General features: G+C 43.0%; 1 protein-coding gene across 3 annotated transcripts in view; it reads right to left on the bottom strand.

The window, feature by feature from the left end:
- Positions 1 to 17235, bottom strand: part of LOC133537294 (fructose-bisphosphate aldolase C-like) — a 33660-nt gene that overhangs the window by 12649 nt on the left and 3776 nt on the right. For all 3 annotated transcript variants that reach the window (XM_061878295.1, XM_061878297.1, XM_061878298.1), the window contains 6 exons: positions 14439 to 14650; positions 14315 to 14369; positions 8809 to 8969; positions 6548 to 6631; positions 2147 to 2321; positions 1888 to 2087 (listed from right to left, as the gene is read on the bottom strand). In XM_061878295.1, the coding sequence (XP_061734279.1) occupies positions 1888 to 2087; positions 2147 to 2321; positions 6548 to 6631; positions 8809 to 8969; positions 14315 to 14369; positions 14439 to 14650 (887 nt within the window). The remainder of the gene's footprint in view (positions 1 to 1887; positions 2088 to 2146; positions 2322 to 6547; positions 6632 to 8808; positions 8970 to 14314; positions 14370 to 14438; positions 14651 to 17235) is intronic.

Below are 17235 nucleotides of genomic sequence, written 5' to 3'. Positions count from 1 at the left end.
AACTCACTAGTGGACACACCCTTCCGACTATCAGGTACTGTTAAACTCACTAGTGGACACACCCTTACGACTATCAGGTACTGTTAAACTCACTAGTGGACACACCCTTACGACTATCAGGTACTGTTAAACTCACTAGTGGACACACCCTTGCGACTATCAGGTACTGTTAAACTCACTAGTGGACACACCCTTACGACTATCAGGTACTGTTAAACTCACTAGTGGACACATCCTTACGACTATCAGGTACTGTTAAACTCACTAAAACACTAGCAACACAATAGAAAGATGAGGGATTTCCCAGAATTATCCCAGTAAATGTGTCTAAAAACATCAGAATCCGTCTCAATGCAACACCATTGCAATCGCGTTTTTTTTTTTAACTTTTTTTTTTTTTCTAGTCCGTCGCTATCAATATCCTCAAACACGAATCTTTCATCCTCGCTCAAATTAATGGGGAAATTGTTGTTTTTTCGGTCTGAATAGCTGTTTTTGTTGGAGGCTCCCATTAAAATCAATGTGAATATATGAGGAGCCATCAACATGTGACATCATCGTCTGCGACTTCTGGCAGAGGCAGAGCTTTTCTCCAGTTGTCAACTTTATCCTCGATGTTCTCTACTAAATCCCTCAGCAAAAATATAGCAATATCGCAAAATGATGAAGTATGACACATAGAATGGACCTGCTATCCCCGTTTAAATAAGAACATCTCATTTCGGCTGGGGACATCTCTGCGCTGCTGATCCGCCTCCGCTTGGGATGGTTTCCTGCTGGCTCCGCTGTGAACGGGACTCTCGCTGCTGTGTTGGATCCGCTTTGGACTGGACTCTTGCGACTGTGTTGGATTCATTATGGATTGAACTTTCACAGTATCATGTTAGACCCGCTCCACATCCATTGCTTTCCTCCTCTCCAAGGTTCTCATAGTCATCATTGTCACCGACGTCCCACTGGGTGTGAGTTTTCCTTGCCCTTATGTGGGCCTACCGAGGATGTCGCAGTGGTTTGTGCAGCCCTTTGAGACACTAGTGATTTAGGGCTATATAAGTAAACATTGATTGATTGATTGATTTCAGTAGGACTTTAATGGGCACCAATAGTTAATGGGCACCAATACGGTACCAATAGTTAATGGGCACCAATAGTTAATGGGCACCAATAGGCACCAATAGTTATATGCCACTAATAGTTAATGGGCACCAATAGGCATCAATAGTTATATGCCACCAATAGTTAATGGGCACCGATAGGCACCAATAGTTATATGTCACTAATAGTTAATGGGCACCAATAGGCATCAATAGTTATATGTCACTAATAGTTAATGGGCACCAATAGGCACCAATAGTTATATGCCACCAATAGTTAATGGGCACCAATAGGCACCAATAGTTATATGCCACCAATAGTTAATTGGTACCAATAGGCACCAATAGTTATATGCCACTAATAGTTAATTGGCACCAATAGGCACCAATAGTTATATGCCACCAATAGGTAATGGGCACCGATAGTTAATTGGCACCAATAGGCACCAATAGTTATATGGCAGTGATAGTTAATGGATTGTTTTTAGGCACAGCAAGTTTGAGTGCTGTAGTTTTTGCAGTTTTGCACAGACAAATTATCTTCATGAGCACAAATATTGAAAGCGGGATCACTCGAAGATTATTTTAGCGTGAGTATTTTCTTAAATCATGTTTGGAACATCAGTGAAACAACTATTATGACATATCCTGCTTCACCATGATCTTAACCTTTGAGACACATAGTTCCAATGAAGTCTCAGAGCGTGTGTGAGTGACAGTAAGAAAAGCTCTGCTCGGAAACTGTCAACTAAAACGTCTTTGTAGGAGAGAGAATGGAAAGAGGAGAACGCACCTGGGCCCTTTTGATGAACTGCTCGGTGGCAGCCTTCTGGTTCTCTTTGTGGCCCCTCCATGCTCGCAGGGCCGAGGCCTGCAGAGCCCGGCCGAAGGAGAAGGTGAGGACCCAGGGCTTGACCAGAGGACACTTGCTGATGGCGTTCAGGTGGACGGATGCCTCCTCCTCGCTCTGACCTCCTGACAGGAAGGCCACACCTGACACAGAACACAAAACTCAGACTCCTTGCCAACACACATCCTGGCCTCTGACACACCTGCCACCGCGGGAGGGACGGTGCGGCCAAGGCAGGTGAGGGTTGCCATGGCGACATCCTCCGGGCTGTACTTTCTGGGACAGCTGTGGCCGGGGGTGACCATGTTGGGCTTGAGGAGGGTGCCTTCCAGGTACACATGCTGGTCTGACATGGCCTTGTAGACGGCACTTAAGACCTGAAAGCAACATTCTCATTGAGACATCATCATCATTCATTCATTCATTCATTCATTCATTCATTCATTCATTCATTCTAACCACCAGTGAGTTGGAGTCTATCCCAGTCTATCACCATTCCGAGCTGCTTACCAATCAGTCAACAGAGACCAACACAATGGACAAGTCTCCAATTGACATCCACTGATATCTTTGGACTGTGGGAGCAAATATGGATTGTCCATTTTCTACCGCTTGTCCCTCTAGGGGCAGCTGCAGCCTATCGCAGCTGCACTGGGGCGGAAGGCGGGTACACCCTGGACAAAAATACGGATGACGAGGAGTAAAAAGATATTGAAACTAGAAGAGGCAATTCCTGAAGGAAATGCTGAAGTTTGAATGTTGAAGAGTTTGAATTTCCAGGAAAACCGAACTTTGCTTTGGAACTTGGGAAAGTGTTAGTTTGAATGTCCAGGATGAGTGGAATGTGTTGATGGGAATTGTGTAATTCGGAAAAATGTCCCATTCATTTTAATGGGAACTTTCTGGAAATTTGGGGAAAAGCCAGATTTAAAAAAAAATGATTAGAAGCATGAATTACCTGAATGAGCTGAATTGGTTGGAGTTGGAATTGTTTAAAACAAGCAAGGAATGTTGAAGTATTGAGGAATTTCTGGAAAATCTGGAATTTTTTTGAACCTGGAAAATGGGTGGTTTGAATTTCCAGAATGGTGGAATGTGTTGAAGGTGGAATGGGTTGAAGAATGTGGGAATTGTGCAAGTTTGAAAAATGCCCAATTCATTTTGAATGGGGAAAATGCACAAAAAAAAGCGAATTATGTGAAATCCAGGATTTTTTTATAGAATTGTTGAAGTACAGAAAACTATTCTTGAACAGGCTAATTATTTACAACTTGGAACAGTCGGAATCAAATGAAAAATGTGGCAATTGTGCAACTTTGAAGAATGTCCCGTTCATTTTAATGGGAGTTTCAGAAATAATAAATCATTTTTTGAAAATATTTAAAAAACTTGAATGGTCTGAACAAGTTGAAATGGTTGGTGTGTTGAAATTGTGCAAATGGGTGGAGAAATGTTGAAGTAGTAACATGTTGAATTGAGAAATGGTATTATGAAACTCCTGGAATTGCAGGAAAACCGGGAATTTTTCCAGTTCAAAAAACAACTTTGTTTTTGGTCCTAATTGTGTGAAAACTTTGGAGCATTCACACAATTAGCTGGGGTAGGCTCACACATGACACTCACAGCAAACCTGCTATATAAAGTGATGTCATAGATATAAGGTGATGTGATCCATGGTGGAGGGTGTGTCAGTCTATGGTGGAGAGTGTGTCAGTCCATGGTGGAGGGTGTGTCAGTCCATGGTGGAGGGTGTGTCAGTCCATGGTGGAGGGTGTGTCAGTCCAAGGCCGTGGGTGTGTCAGTCCATGGTGGAGGGTGTGTCAGTCCATGGCGGAGGGTGTGTCAGTCCATGGCGGAGGGTGTGTCAGTCCATGGCGGAGGGTGTGTCAGTCCATGGCGGAGGGTGTGTCAGTCCATGGCGGAGGGTGTGTCAGTCCATGGCGGAGGGTGTGTCAGTCCATGGCGGAGGGTGTGTCAGTCCATGGTGGAGGGTGTGTCAGTCCATGGTGGAGGGTGTGTCAGTCCATGGTGGAGGGTGTGTCAGTCCATGGTGGAGGGTGTGTCAGTCCATGGTGGAGGGTGTGTCACTCCATGGTGGAGGGTGTGTCACTCCATGGTGGAGGGTGTGTCAGTCCATGGTGGAGGGTGTGTCAGTTCATGGTGGAGGGTGTGTCAGTCCATGGTGGAGGGTGTGTCAGTCCATGGTGGAGGATGTGTCAGTCCATGGTGGAGGGTGTGTCAGTCCCTGGTGGAGGGTGTGTCAGTCCATGGTGGAGGGTGTGTCAGTCCATGGTGGAGGGTGTGTCAGTCCATGGTGGAGGGTGTGTCAGGGGATGGTGGAGGGTGTGTCAGTCCATGGTGGAGGGTGTGTCAGTCCATGGTGGAGGGTGTGTCAGTCCATGGTGGAGGGTGTGTCAGGGGATGGTGGAGGGTGTGTCAGTCCATGGTGGAGGGTGTGTCAGTCCATGGTGGAGGGTGTGTCAGGGGATGGTGGAGGGTGTGTCAGGGGATGGTGGAGGGTGTGTCAGGGGATGGTGGAGGGTGTGTCAGTCCATGGTGGAGGGTGTGTCAGGGGATGGTGGAGGGTGTGTCAGTCCATGGTGGAGGGTGTGTCAGGGGATGGTGGAGGGTGTGTCAGTCCATGGTGGAGGGTGTGTCAGTCCATGGTGGAGGGTGTGTCAGTCCATGGTGGAGGGTGTGTCAGGGGATGGTGGAGGGTGTGTCAGTCCATGGTGGAGGGTGTGTCAGGGGATGGTGGAGGGTGTGTCAGTCCATGGTGGAGGGTGTGTCAGGGGATGGTGGAGGGTGTGTCAGTCCATGGTGGAGGGTGTGTCAGTCCATGGTGGAGGGTGTGTCAGTCCATGGTGGAGGGTGTGTCAGGGGATGGTGGAGGGTGTGTCAGTCCATGGTGGAGGGTGTGTCAGGGGATGGTGGAGGGTGTGTCAGTCCATCACCAGTCAGGCATTAAAAAAATAGAGGTAAAAATGAATGATCACCAATCTTCAGCAAGACGTGAGTTTGGTCACGTGAGTGACATTGACAACACCCGAGGGTCTTGTGAGATGACGCTGGCTGCTGCCACATGATTACTAAGAAAGAACGACCGACAGGAAGGCCAGAAACACTTTTTATTTCAACAGACTCTCGCACCATACCTGCTGTCCAAACCCTAAAGAGTGACCACACAGTTCCTGTCTTTACAATAAAAGCGCTGCTTCATTCTGCCTGTGCCACCAAAATAAGAGTCTCAGAAAGTCAGCAAGCTAGAGAGTTTGCCACCAATGTATTTCTTGTAAAGTTGTTTAAAAAGTAGCTGGCCTGCAGAAAAAGTGTGGCCACCCGTGCTGTACAGGAAGCACACAGAAGAAGTGTGATAAGAGGAATCTTTCTTTCCTAGGGACTAACAAACAGACAAACAAACCCTGGCAAAGACAGAAGCTCCTTTTTATATCACACCACCTTGGTCTCCAGCACACTGCACTCCTGCAGACTTGAAGCCAGCGAGGTTAAACATCTACTTATCAGCTATTTAGATGATTAAAAGTTCAAATGTGGGCTAACTTCTCTTCCAAAGTGATATAAAACATGTCCACTGCAGAGGACACTGCTCCTCATGAAATAAAAGTTCAAACACACCGAAGTGAACATTATTGTTTTACATTGTCAATTCAAAGACAAGCACCTGGGGATAGGCTCCTCCCACCTCCAAAGACATGCACCTGGGGATAGGCTCCTCCCACCTCCAAAGACATGCACCTGGGGATAGGCCCCTCCCACCTCCAAAGACATGCACCTGGGGATAGGCCCTTCCCACCTCCAAAGACATGCACCTGGGGATAGGCCCCTCCCACCTCCAAAGACATGCACCTGGGGATAGGCCCCTCCCACCTCCAAAGATATGCGCCTGGGGATAGGCTCCTCCCACCTCCAAAGACATACACCTGGGGATAGGCCCCTCCCACCTCCAAAGACATACACCTGGGGATAGGCCCCTCCCACCTCCAAAGACATACACTTGGGGATAGGTTGATTGGCAACACTAAATGGTCCCTAGTGTGTGAATGTTGTACATCTGTGTTGGCCCTGTGAAGAGATGGTGACTTGTCCAGGGTGTACCCAACCTTCCGCTCGAATGCAGCTGAGATAGGCTCCAGAACCCCCTGCGACCCCGAATGGGACAAGCAGTAGAAAATGGATTGCCACTTCAGAGACACTTAGGTTTTTTTTATTAACTATAAATAGTGAATGTTCCCACACAATTATTTTGCACTTAAAAACATGTTTGGGGTAATAAAAATGATCATTATGTTCAATTATTGTGTACATCATGAATGTTCCTGCCACTTCATTTTGAAAATATGGCATTTTTTCTCTGGACATATACCACAATAATAATGTAATATCTTCATAACATGACATTTTATTACCATGACATCCCTAGTGACAAATCATCTGGTTTTTTTTTTTCACCAAATTTGGTAGGTCCAAACTTGTGTTTTTGGAGAACATTGTCACAAAGTTTTGCATATAGTGTAATTGTGAAGGTGTTTGTGAAGTTCTCTTGTGAGGATAAAAGAAAAGGTGTTAGAGAAGATACACATACCTTCTCAGTCACGTACTGGCAGCGCTTCAGGTCGTGGTCTCCATCAGGTAAGAGTTCTGGCTCAATGATGGGCACAATGCCATGCTGGAGGTACATACCAGACATCACTGCACACCAAACTTGCACCCACTTGTCATCTTGGTGACAAGTGGCAAACGCACGCACGCACACTTGTATTTCTTACCTTCTTGAGACCTGACAAAAATGCCTACTTCTTTACAACTAATCTTTCTAGATAAATAAAGATTTGTATTTACAACATTAATAATATATACATACCATGCAAATATAAAAAAATGTCCTGGGTTTGATCCTGCGCTCGGGATTTTTCTGTGCTGCATATTCTACCTGTGACTGCAGGAACTCCTGGGGATAGGCCCCTCCCACCTCCAAATACATGCACCTGGGGATAGGCCCCTCCCACCTCCAAAGACATGCACCTGGGGATAGGCCCCTCCCACCTCCAAAGACATGCACCTGGGGATAGGCCCCTCCCACCTCCAAAGATATGCACCTGGGGATAGGCCCTTCCCACCTCCAAAGACATACACCTGGGGATAGGCCCCTCCCACCTCCAAATACATGCACCTGGGGATAGGCCCCTCCCACCTCCAAATACATACACTTGGGGATAGGCCCCTCCCACCTCCAAAGACATGCACCTGGGGATAGGCCCCTCTCACCTCCAAAGACATGCACCTGGGGATAGGCCCCTCCCACCTCCAAAGACATGCACCTGGGGATAGGCCCCTCCCACCTCCAAAGACATGCACCTGGGGATAGGCCCCTCCCACCTCCAAAGACATGCACCTGGGGATAGGCCCCTCCCACCTCCAAATACATACACCTGGGGATAGGCCCCTCCCACCTCCAAAGACATACACCTGGGGATAGGCCCCTCCCACCTCCAAAGACATGCACCTGGGGATAGGCCTCTCCCACCTCCAAAGACATGCACCTGGGGATAGGTTGATTGGCAACACTAAATGGTCCCTAGTGTGTGAATGTTGTCTATCTGTGTTGGCCCTGTGATGAGGTGGTGACTTGTCCAGGGTGTACACCGCCTCCCGCCCGATTTTAGCTGACCTAGGCTACAGCACCCCCCAAGACCTCGAATGGGACAACTGGTAGAAAATGGATGGATGGATATTATAGTATGTATGTATGTATATATATATATATATATATATATATATACATTTTTTAATATGTTTTATTAATTTTGGCCATCCATCCATCCATCCGTTTTCTACAGCTTACTAACTTTGGGGTCACGGGGGGGGGGGGGCGCTGGTACCTATCTCAGCTACAATCGGGCGGAAGGCGGGTTACACCCTGGACAAGTCGCCACCTCATCGCAGGGCCAACACAGATAGACAGACAACATTCACACTCACATTCACACACTAGGGACCATTTAGTGTTGCCAATCAACCTATCCCCAGGTGCATGTCCTTGGAGGTGGGAGGAAACCGGAGTACCCGGAGGGAACCCACGCAGTCACGGGGAGAACATGCAAACTCCACACAGAAAGATCCCGAGCCCGGGATTGAACCCCAGACTACTCAGGACCTTTGTATTGTGAGGCAGACGCACTAACCCCTCTGCCACCATGAAGCCTCAAATTATTTGCCAAAGGGGACATATTTTAATTTCTTACATACACTTGTTATTTCATATGTTGACCAGAGGGGGAGCACTTCAAATTTTTACACACACTTGTTATTTCATATGTTGACCAGAGGGGGAGCACTTTTAAAAGCGACACACAGTCAATTTGAAAAATCCTTCCTTTTTAGAACAAGCCTCATTTCGAGCTGTAGAAGCCAAGTGTTAAAGTCCACTGTCGTCTTAGTACTGTAGTGTATGTGTTCATCCTATGCTCACATATGGGTTGTCTTACGTCAGCACCAGAAGTCATGAAATCAGCTGTTCACCTGGCGGGTTTAATTAGGGAAGTCCTTCTTTATCTGCCGTCTTGTTTTATCATATATTGCTTCCTTTGCACCCGTCAATGTTTACTTTTGTATGCACAATAAATCAACAAAAAAATCCTGACTTTGGAGCAATGTTCACAGAGTCTAGAATTTGCCTCTCTATTGGATGCAATGGTTTTTCCGTATTGGGACCATGATTTATGTCCTAACTCGTTCACACCTCCTCATATGGAAGCTACTATTCTCTGTTGATGTCTCAAGAAGGGTAGAAATACAAGAAGACACACACACACACACACACACACACACACACTTGGTTCTCACCTGCTGGCAGATGCTGGAGTAGCGAGCCAGAACATTGGCGTTGTGTGTAATGGCCAGCTGGGAGGGGTTGACGTCACTGATCTTCATCACACAGCGCCACTTTGCAAAGACAGCGCCATCCTTTTTATACTGGACACAACGCTCTGATAGAGCATCTAGACCTGCCAAAGTGGAAGAAATGTCCTTGAAGACCCAGCAAGTACTACACAAGAGAAGAGTAGTCAGCAGTACTTTGGGAATACTAAGGAAATGACATCGTCTTTGGGTACTTAGCAAATGGGCTTCAAGTACTACACAAGAGAAGAGTAGAGTCAGCAGTACTTTGGGAATACTAAGGAAATGACATCGTCCTTGGGTACTTAGCAAATGGGCTTCAAAATTTCAGGGGCCCATGGTTCAGCCAATTCAGCTTTTAAGGTCTCAGGGATCCCCTAAACAAGACTAAACCCTAAAGGACCCAAATGTTCCAAAATATGGCCAAACTAATCTGGGGTCATTTAGAATCTTCCGGGACCCATCCAAGACCTTGCAGGACCTTGGGCAGGTCCATCTCTCCAGACCTTGAAATCCTCTTTAAGAAGTGCTCATTTCAAACAGGCTGAAGTGGACATGTTTATGGACACTTTTAGGTTTCTATTTGACAATGTTATGGATACTTTTCAATATATTTTACTGAGAGAGCTTATTTATGTTGACCTTTTTAAAAATATAGATTGTATTGATTGGTTTGTCTTTCTTCTCCACGTGTGATGGATTGTCCAGTCTGGTCCTTTCTCCTTTGTGCGACTCTTGCTGTCAGGGACATTTTGTATATTGCAGCTCGCAACTTATTAAAGAAACAGTGCTGCAATTCTAACATTCTCATTGGTCTGGAGCAGTGCTTTTCAACCACTGTGCCGCAAGATATTGTTTGGTGTGCCATGGGTGATGATGCCATTTCACTTATTTGGGTTAAAACTACTTTTTGCAAACCAGTAATTATAAGCTGCTGATAATGTGCCATTTTAGAGTGTGTGTGCTGTCTCCAGATCGTCAGAGTAAGCATGTAATACTCTTTCATATCAGTAGGTGGCAGCAGGTAGCTAACTGCTTTGTAGATGTGGGAAACAATTTGTGGCGATCACAATATGCGGGAGGCAGCGTGTAGGTAAAAAGGTATCTAACACAAACCAAAAATAAACAAAAGGTGAGTGCCCCTAAGAACAGGCATTGAAGCTTAGGGAAGACTATGCAGAACCAAACTAAAACTGAACTGGCTGCAGAATAAACAAAGACAGAATGCTGGACGACAGCAAAGACTTACTGTGGAGCAAAGATGGCGTCCACAAAGTACATCTGAACATGACATGACAATCAACAATGTCCACACAAAGAAGGATAATAACAACTTAAATAGTCTTGATTGCTAAAACTTTGAACTGTTTAAACAGTTTATAACTTTTTAACTGCGTTTTTGTGAGTGAGTGAATTAGTGAGTGTGGAGTGAATTATATTTATATAGCGCTTTTCTCTAGTGACTCAAAGCGCTTTACAGAGTGAAACCCAATATCTAAGTTACATTTAAACCAGTTTTTGTCTAAAAAATTGCTCTTAAGTTAATTTGTATCTGCTTTTTCTATGTGGATACACACACACACATTATATATATATATATATATATATATATATATATATATATATAAAGCAGATGTGGGGATTATGGCTCAAAGGAAGACATGAAACTGCTATAGGAAAATACCAACAAGAGGAAAAGCCACCAAAATAGGAGTGCAAGACAAGAAGTAAAACACTACACACAGGAAAACTGCAAAAATCTCTAAATAAGTCAGGGTGTGATGTGACAGGTGGTGATAGTACACCTACTTTGAGACAAGACCTATATTGATACAGTACACCTACTTTGAGACAAGACCTATATTGATACAGTACACCTACTTTGAGACAAGACCTATATTGATACAGTACACCTACTTTGAGACAAGACCTATATTGATACAGTACATCTACTTTGAGACAAGACCTATATTGATACAGTACATCTACTTTGAGACAAGACCTATATTGATACAGTACATCTACTTTGAGACAAGACCTATATTGATACAGTACATCTACTTTGAGACAAGACCTATATTGATACAGTACATCTACTTTGAGACAAGACCTATATTGATACAGTACACCTACTTTGAGACAAGACCTATATTGATACAGTACATCTACTTTGAGACAAGACCTATATTGATACAGTACATCTACTTTGAGACAAGACCTATATTGATACAGTACACCTACTTTGAGACAAGACCTATATTGATACAGTACACCTACTTTGAGACAAGACCTATATTGATACAGTACATCTACTTTGAGACAAGACCTATATTGATACAGTACATCTACTTTGAGACAAGACCTATATTGATACAGTACATCTACTTTGAGACAAGACCTATATTGATACAGTACATCTACTTTGAGACAAGACCTATATTGATACAGTACATCTACTTTGAGACAAGACCTATATTGATACAGTACACCTACTTTGAGACAAGACCTATATTGATACAGTACATCTACTTTGAGACAAGACCTATATTGATACAGTACATCTACTTTGAGACAAGACCTATATTGATACAGTACATCTACTTTGAGACAAGACCTATATTGATACAGTACATCTACTTTGAGACAAGACCTATATTGATACAGTACATCTACTTTGAGACAAGACCTATATTGATACAGTACATCTACTTTGAGACAAGACCTATATTGATACAGTACATCTACTTTGAGACAAGACCTATATTGATACAGTACACCTACTTTGAGACAAGACCTATATTGATACAGTACATCTACTTTGAGACAAGACCTATATTGATACAGTACATCTACTTTGAGACAAGACCTATATTGATACAGTACACCTACTTTGAGACAAGACCTATATTGATACAGTACACCTACTTTGAGACAAGACCTATATTGATACAGTACATCTACTTTGAGACAAGACCTATATTGATACAGTACATCTACTTTGAGACAAGACCTATATTGATACAGTACATCTACTTTGAGACAAGACCTATATTGATACAGTACATCTACTTTGAGACAAGACCTATATTGATACAGTACATCTACTTTGAGACAAGACCTATATTGATACAGTACACCTACTTTGAGACAAGACCTATATTGATACAGTACATCTACTTTGAGACAAGACCTATATTGATACAGTACATCTACTTTGAGACAAGACCTATATTGATACAGTACATCTACTTTGAGACAAGACCTATATTGATACAGTACATCTACTTTGAGACAAGACCTATATTGATACAGTACATCTACTTTGAGACAAGACCTATATTGATACAGTACACCTACTTTGAGACAAGACCTATATTGATACAGTACACCTACTTTGAGACAAGACCTATATTGATACAGTACACCTACTTTGAGACAAGACCTATATTGATACAGTACATCTACTTTGAGACAAGACCTATATTGATACAGTACATCTACTTTGAGACAAGACCTATATTGATACAGTACACCTACTTTGAGACAAGACCTATATTGATACAGTACACCTACTTTGAGACAAGACCTATATTGATACAGTACATCTACTTTGAGACAAGACCTATATTGATACAGTACACCTACTTTGAGACAAGACCTATATTGATACAGTACATCTACTTTGAGACAAGACCTATATTGATAGAGTACATCTACTTTGAGACAAGACCTATATTGATACAGTACATCTACTTTGAGACAAGACCTATATTGATACAGTACACCTACTTTGAGACAAGACCTATATTGATACAGTACACCTACTTTGAGACAAGACCTATATTGATACAGTACATCTACTTTGAGACAAGACCTATATTGATACAGTACATCTACTTTGAGACAAGACCTATATTGATACAGTACATCTACTTTGAGACAAGACCTATATTGATACAGTACACCTACTTTGAGACAAGACCTATATTGATACAGTACACCTACTTTGAGACAAGACCTATATTGATACAGTACACCTACTTTGAGACAAGACCTATATTGATACAGTACATCTACTTTGAGACAAGACCTATATTGATACAGTACATCTACTTTGAGACAAGACCTATATTGATACAGTACACCTACTTTGAGACAAGACCTATATTGATACAGTACATCTACTTTGAGACAAGACCTATATTGATACAGTACATCTACTTTGAGACAAGACCTATATTGATACAGTACACCTACTTTGAGACAAGACCTATATTGATACAGTACATCTACTTTGAGACAAGACCTATATTGATACAGTACATCTACTTTGAGACAAGACCTATATTGATACAGTACATCTACTTTGAGACAAGACCTATATTGATACAGTACATCTACTTTGAGACAAGACCTATATTGATACAGTACATCTACTTTGAGACAAGACCTATATTGATACAGTACACCTACTTTGAGACAAGACCTATATTGATACAGTACACCTACTTTGAGACAAGACCTATATTGATACAGTACATCTACTTTGAGACAAGACCTATATTGATACAGTACACCTACTTTGAGACAAGACCTATATTGATACAGTACACCTACTTTGAGACAAGACCTATATTGATACAGTACATCTACTTTGAGACAAGACCTATATTGATACAGTACACCTACTTTGAGACAAGACCTATATTGATACAGTACACCTACTTTGAGACAAGACCTATATTGATACAGTACACCTACTTTGAGACAAGACCTATATTGATACAGTACATCTACTTTGAGACAAGACCTATATTGATACAGTACATCTACTTTGAGACAAGACCTATATTGATACAGTACATCTACTTTGAGACAAGACCTATATTGATACAGTACACCTACTTTGAGACAAGACCTATATTGGCACAGTACATCTACTTTGAGACAAGACCTATATTGATACAGTACATCTACTTTGAGACAAGACCTATATTGATACAGTACATCTACTTTGAGACAAGACCTATATTGATGCATGCTTGGTTATGTTTTAAATTCATATCCAACAATTGCAACAACTTTTTATTGTCAATATCGGCTGCCAAGTTAATTAAAAAGAAATAAACCCTGCTTAGGCTGCTGCCCCCGCGACCCGACCTCGGATAAGCGGAAGATGATGGATGGATGGATGGATGGATAAAAGAAGTATGCTGGTGGTGTGCCTACACATTTTTTCAATGCAAACAAATGTGATTTGGCTGACAAAAGGTTGAAAGACACTAGTCTAGAAGGGACTTATGGTTTGAGCTAAATAGATGCTAGGTGTTGACCTAACTCAGTCTGCGGATCTTCTTGGTTTCCAGCTGGTTATCTGAAATGAGGTGTTGGTATAGAAGGTGTCTGGTCCTACATGGACATTGTGTTTCATGGGACTCACAACATGACTCACCCTGGGTGGTGGTCTCTCCACAGGTTCCTGCCAGAGGAACCACGCCCTTGTCCACCTAAACAAGAAAAGACCAAGCTGTGTTTGTGTCCACAACAAAGTCCAACACATGCTGCGTGTGTGCCACCTTGATGCCAACCAGGATGCCCCTGTCCCGGATCATTTTCACAAAGTTGACTCCACTGTCCGAGTGCTGGTAGAGCGTCTCGTGGAAGAAAATGACTCCTCCGATGCAGCTGTTGATTCGCTCGTCCGCACTGAACAGAATTTGACGGAACTGCCGGCGGTTCTCTTCTGTGTTCTCCACGCCTACTTGGGCCAGACGCTTGGCCATGCTGCCTACAAGCCAAGGAGGGCTCATACAAGTACAAGGAACTGATGGCCACCAGTACTGGATTTGTCAGAACATAAGGCGCACTGTCCATGAGCGGGTCTATTTTCATACAGAAGGCGCACTGGATTATAAAACGCATTAAAGGAGCCCTATGTAGTAATGTGGCCAGAAATGGTACTGCAGTTATGTGTGACTGAGGTTGCCAAATACACAGCCCAATCAATGCCAACAGTGCCAAGCAAATACCACCCCATATATTTCCCATGCACTTACAGTACCAGAAACCGCAATTAGCCGTGCTAATTTTATAACCCATTTCCTCAATGTATCAGCGTATTGAGAAGGAAATAGGCACTGACACTACACATATAGAGAAGGAAATAGGCACTGACACTACACATATAGAGAAGGAAATAGGCACTGACACTACACATATAGAGAAAGAAATAGGCACTGACACTACACATATAGAGAAAGAAATAGACACTGACACTACACATATAGAGAAGGAAATAGGCACTGACACTACACATATAGAGAAAGAAATAGGCACTGACACTACACATATAGAGAAAGAAATAGGCACTGACACTACACATAAAGAGAAGGTGATAGGCACTGACACTACACATATAAAGAAGGAAATAGGCACTGACACTACACATATAGAGAAAGAAATAGGCACTGACAGTACACATATAGAGAAGGAAATAGGCACTGACACTACACATATAAAGAAGGAAATAGGCACTGACACTACACATATAGAGAAGGAAATAGGCACTGACACTACACATATAGAGAAGGAAATAGGCACTGACACTACACATATAGAGAAGGTGATAGGCACTGACACTACACATATAGAGAAGGAAATAGGCACTGACACTACACACAGAGAAGGAAATAGGCACTGACACTACACATATAGTGAAGGTGATAGGCACTGACACTACACATATAGAGAAGGAAATAGGCACTGACACTACACACAGAGAAGGAAATAGGCACTGACACTACACATATAAAGAAGGTGATGGGCACTGACACTACAAATATAGAGGTGATAGGCACTGACACTACACATATAGAGAAGGAAATAGGCACTGACACTACACATATAAAGAAGGTGATAGGCACTGACACTACACATATAGAGAAGGAAATAGGCACTGACACTACACATATAAAGAAGGTGATGGGCACTGACACTACACATATAGAGAAGGAAATAGGCACTGACACTACACATATAGAGAAGGAAATAGGCACTGACACTACACATATAGAGAAGGAAATAGGCACTGATACCACACATATAGTAAAGGAAATAGGCACTAACACTACACATATAGAGAAGGAAATAGGTACTTACACTACACAGAGAAGGTGATAGGCAGTGACACTACACATACTGAGAAGGAAATAGGCACTGACACTACACATATAGAGAAGGTGATAGGCACTGACACTACACATATAGAGAAGGAAATAGGCACTGACAGTACACATATAGGGAAGGAAATAGGCACTGACACTACACAGAGAAAGTAATAGGCAGTGACACTACACCTATAGGGAAGGAAATAGGCACTGATACCACACATATAGAGAAGGAAATAGGCACTGACACTACACAGAGAAGGTGATAGGAACTGACACTACACATATTTAGAAGGAAATAGGCACTGACACTACACATAGGGAAGGTGATAGGCACTGACACTACACATAGGGAAGGTGATGGGCACTGACACTACACATATAGAGAAGGTGATAGGCACTGACACTACACACATAGAGAAGGAAATAGGCACTGACACTACACACATAGAAAAGGAAATAGGCACTGACACTACACATAGGGAAGGTGATAAGCACTGACACTACACATATAGAGAAGGTGATGGATCCGCTTTGGACTGGACTCTCGCGACTGTGTTGGATCCATTATGGATTGATCTTTCACAGTATCATGTTCTCATAGTCATCAGTATCATCAGTATCACAGTATCATGTCTCATAGTCATCATTGTCACCGACGTCCCACTGGGTCATTATCGTCACCGATGTCCCACTGGGTGTGAGTTTTCCTTGCCCTTATGTGGGCCTACCGAGGATGTCGTGGTGGTTTGTGCAGCCCTTTGAGACACTAGTGATTTAGGGCTATATAAGTAAACATTGATTGATTGATTGATAGGCACTGACACTACACACATAGAGAAGGAAATAGGCACTGACACTACACATATAGAGAAGGAAATAGGCACTGACACTACACACATAGAAAAAGGAAATAGGCACTGACACTACACACATAGAAAAAGGAAATAGGCACTGACACTACACATATAGAGAAGGAAATAGGCACTGACACTACACACATAGAAAAAGGAAATAGGCACTGACACTACACACATAGAAAAAAGGAAATAGGCACTGACACTACACATATAGAGAAGGAAATAGGCACTGACACTACACACATAGAAAAAGGAAATAGGCACTGACACTACACATAAAGAGAAGGTGATAGGCACTGACACTACACATATAGAGAAGGAAATAGGCACTGACACTACACATATAG

Source organism: Nerophis ophidion, linkage group LG18 (assembly GCF_033978795.1).
Source record: "Nerophis ophidion isolate RoL-2023_Sa linkage group LG18, RoL_Noph_v1.0, whole genome shotgun sequence".
Taxonomy (NCBI): Eukaryota; Metazoa; Chordata; class Actinopteri; order Syngnathiformes; family Syngnathidae; genus Nerophis; species Nerophis ophidion.
Note: the sequence above shows the minus strand (reverse complement) of the source record. Positions and strands in the feature narration are given on the sequence as shown.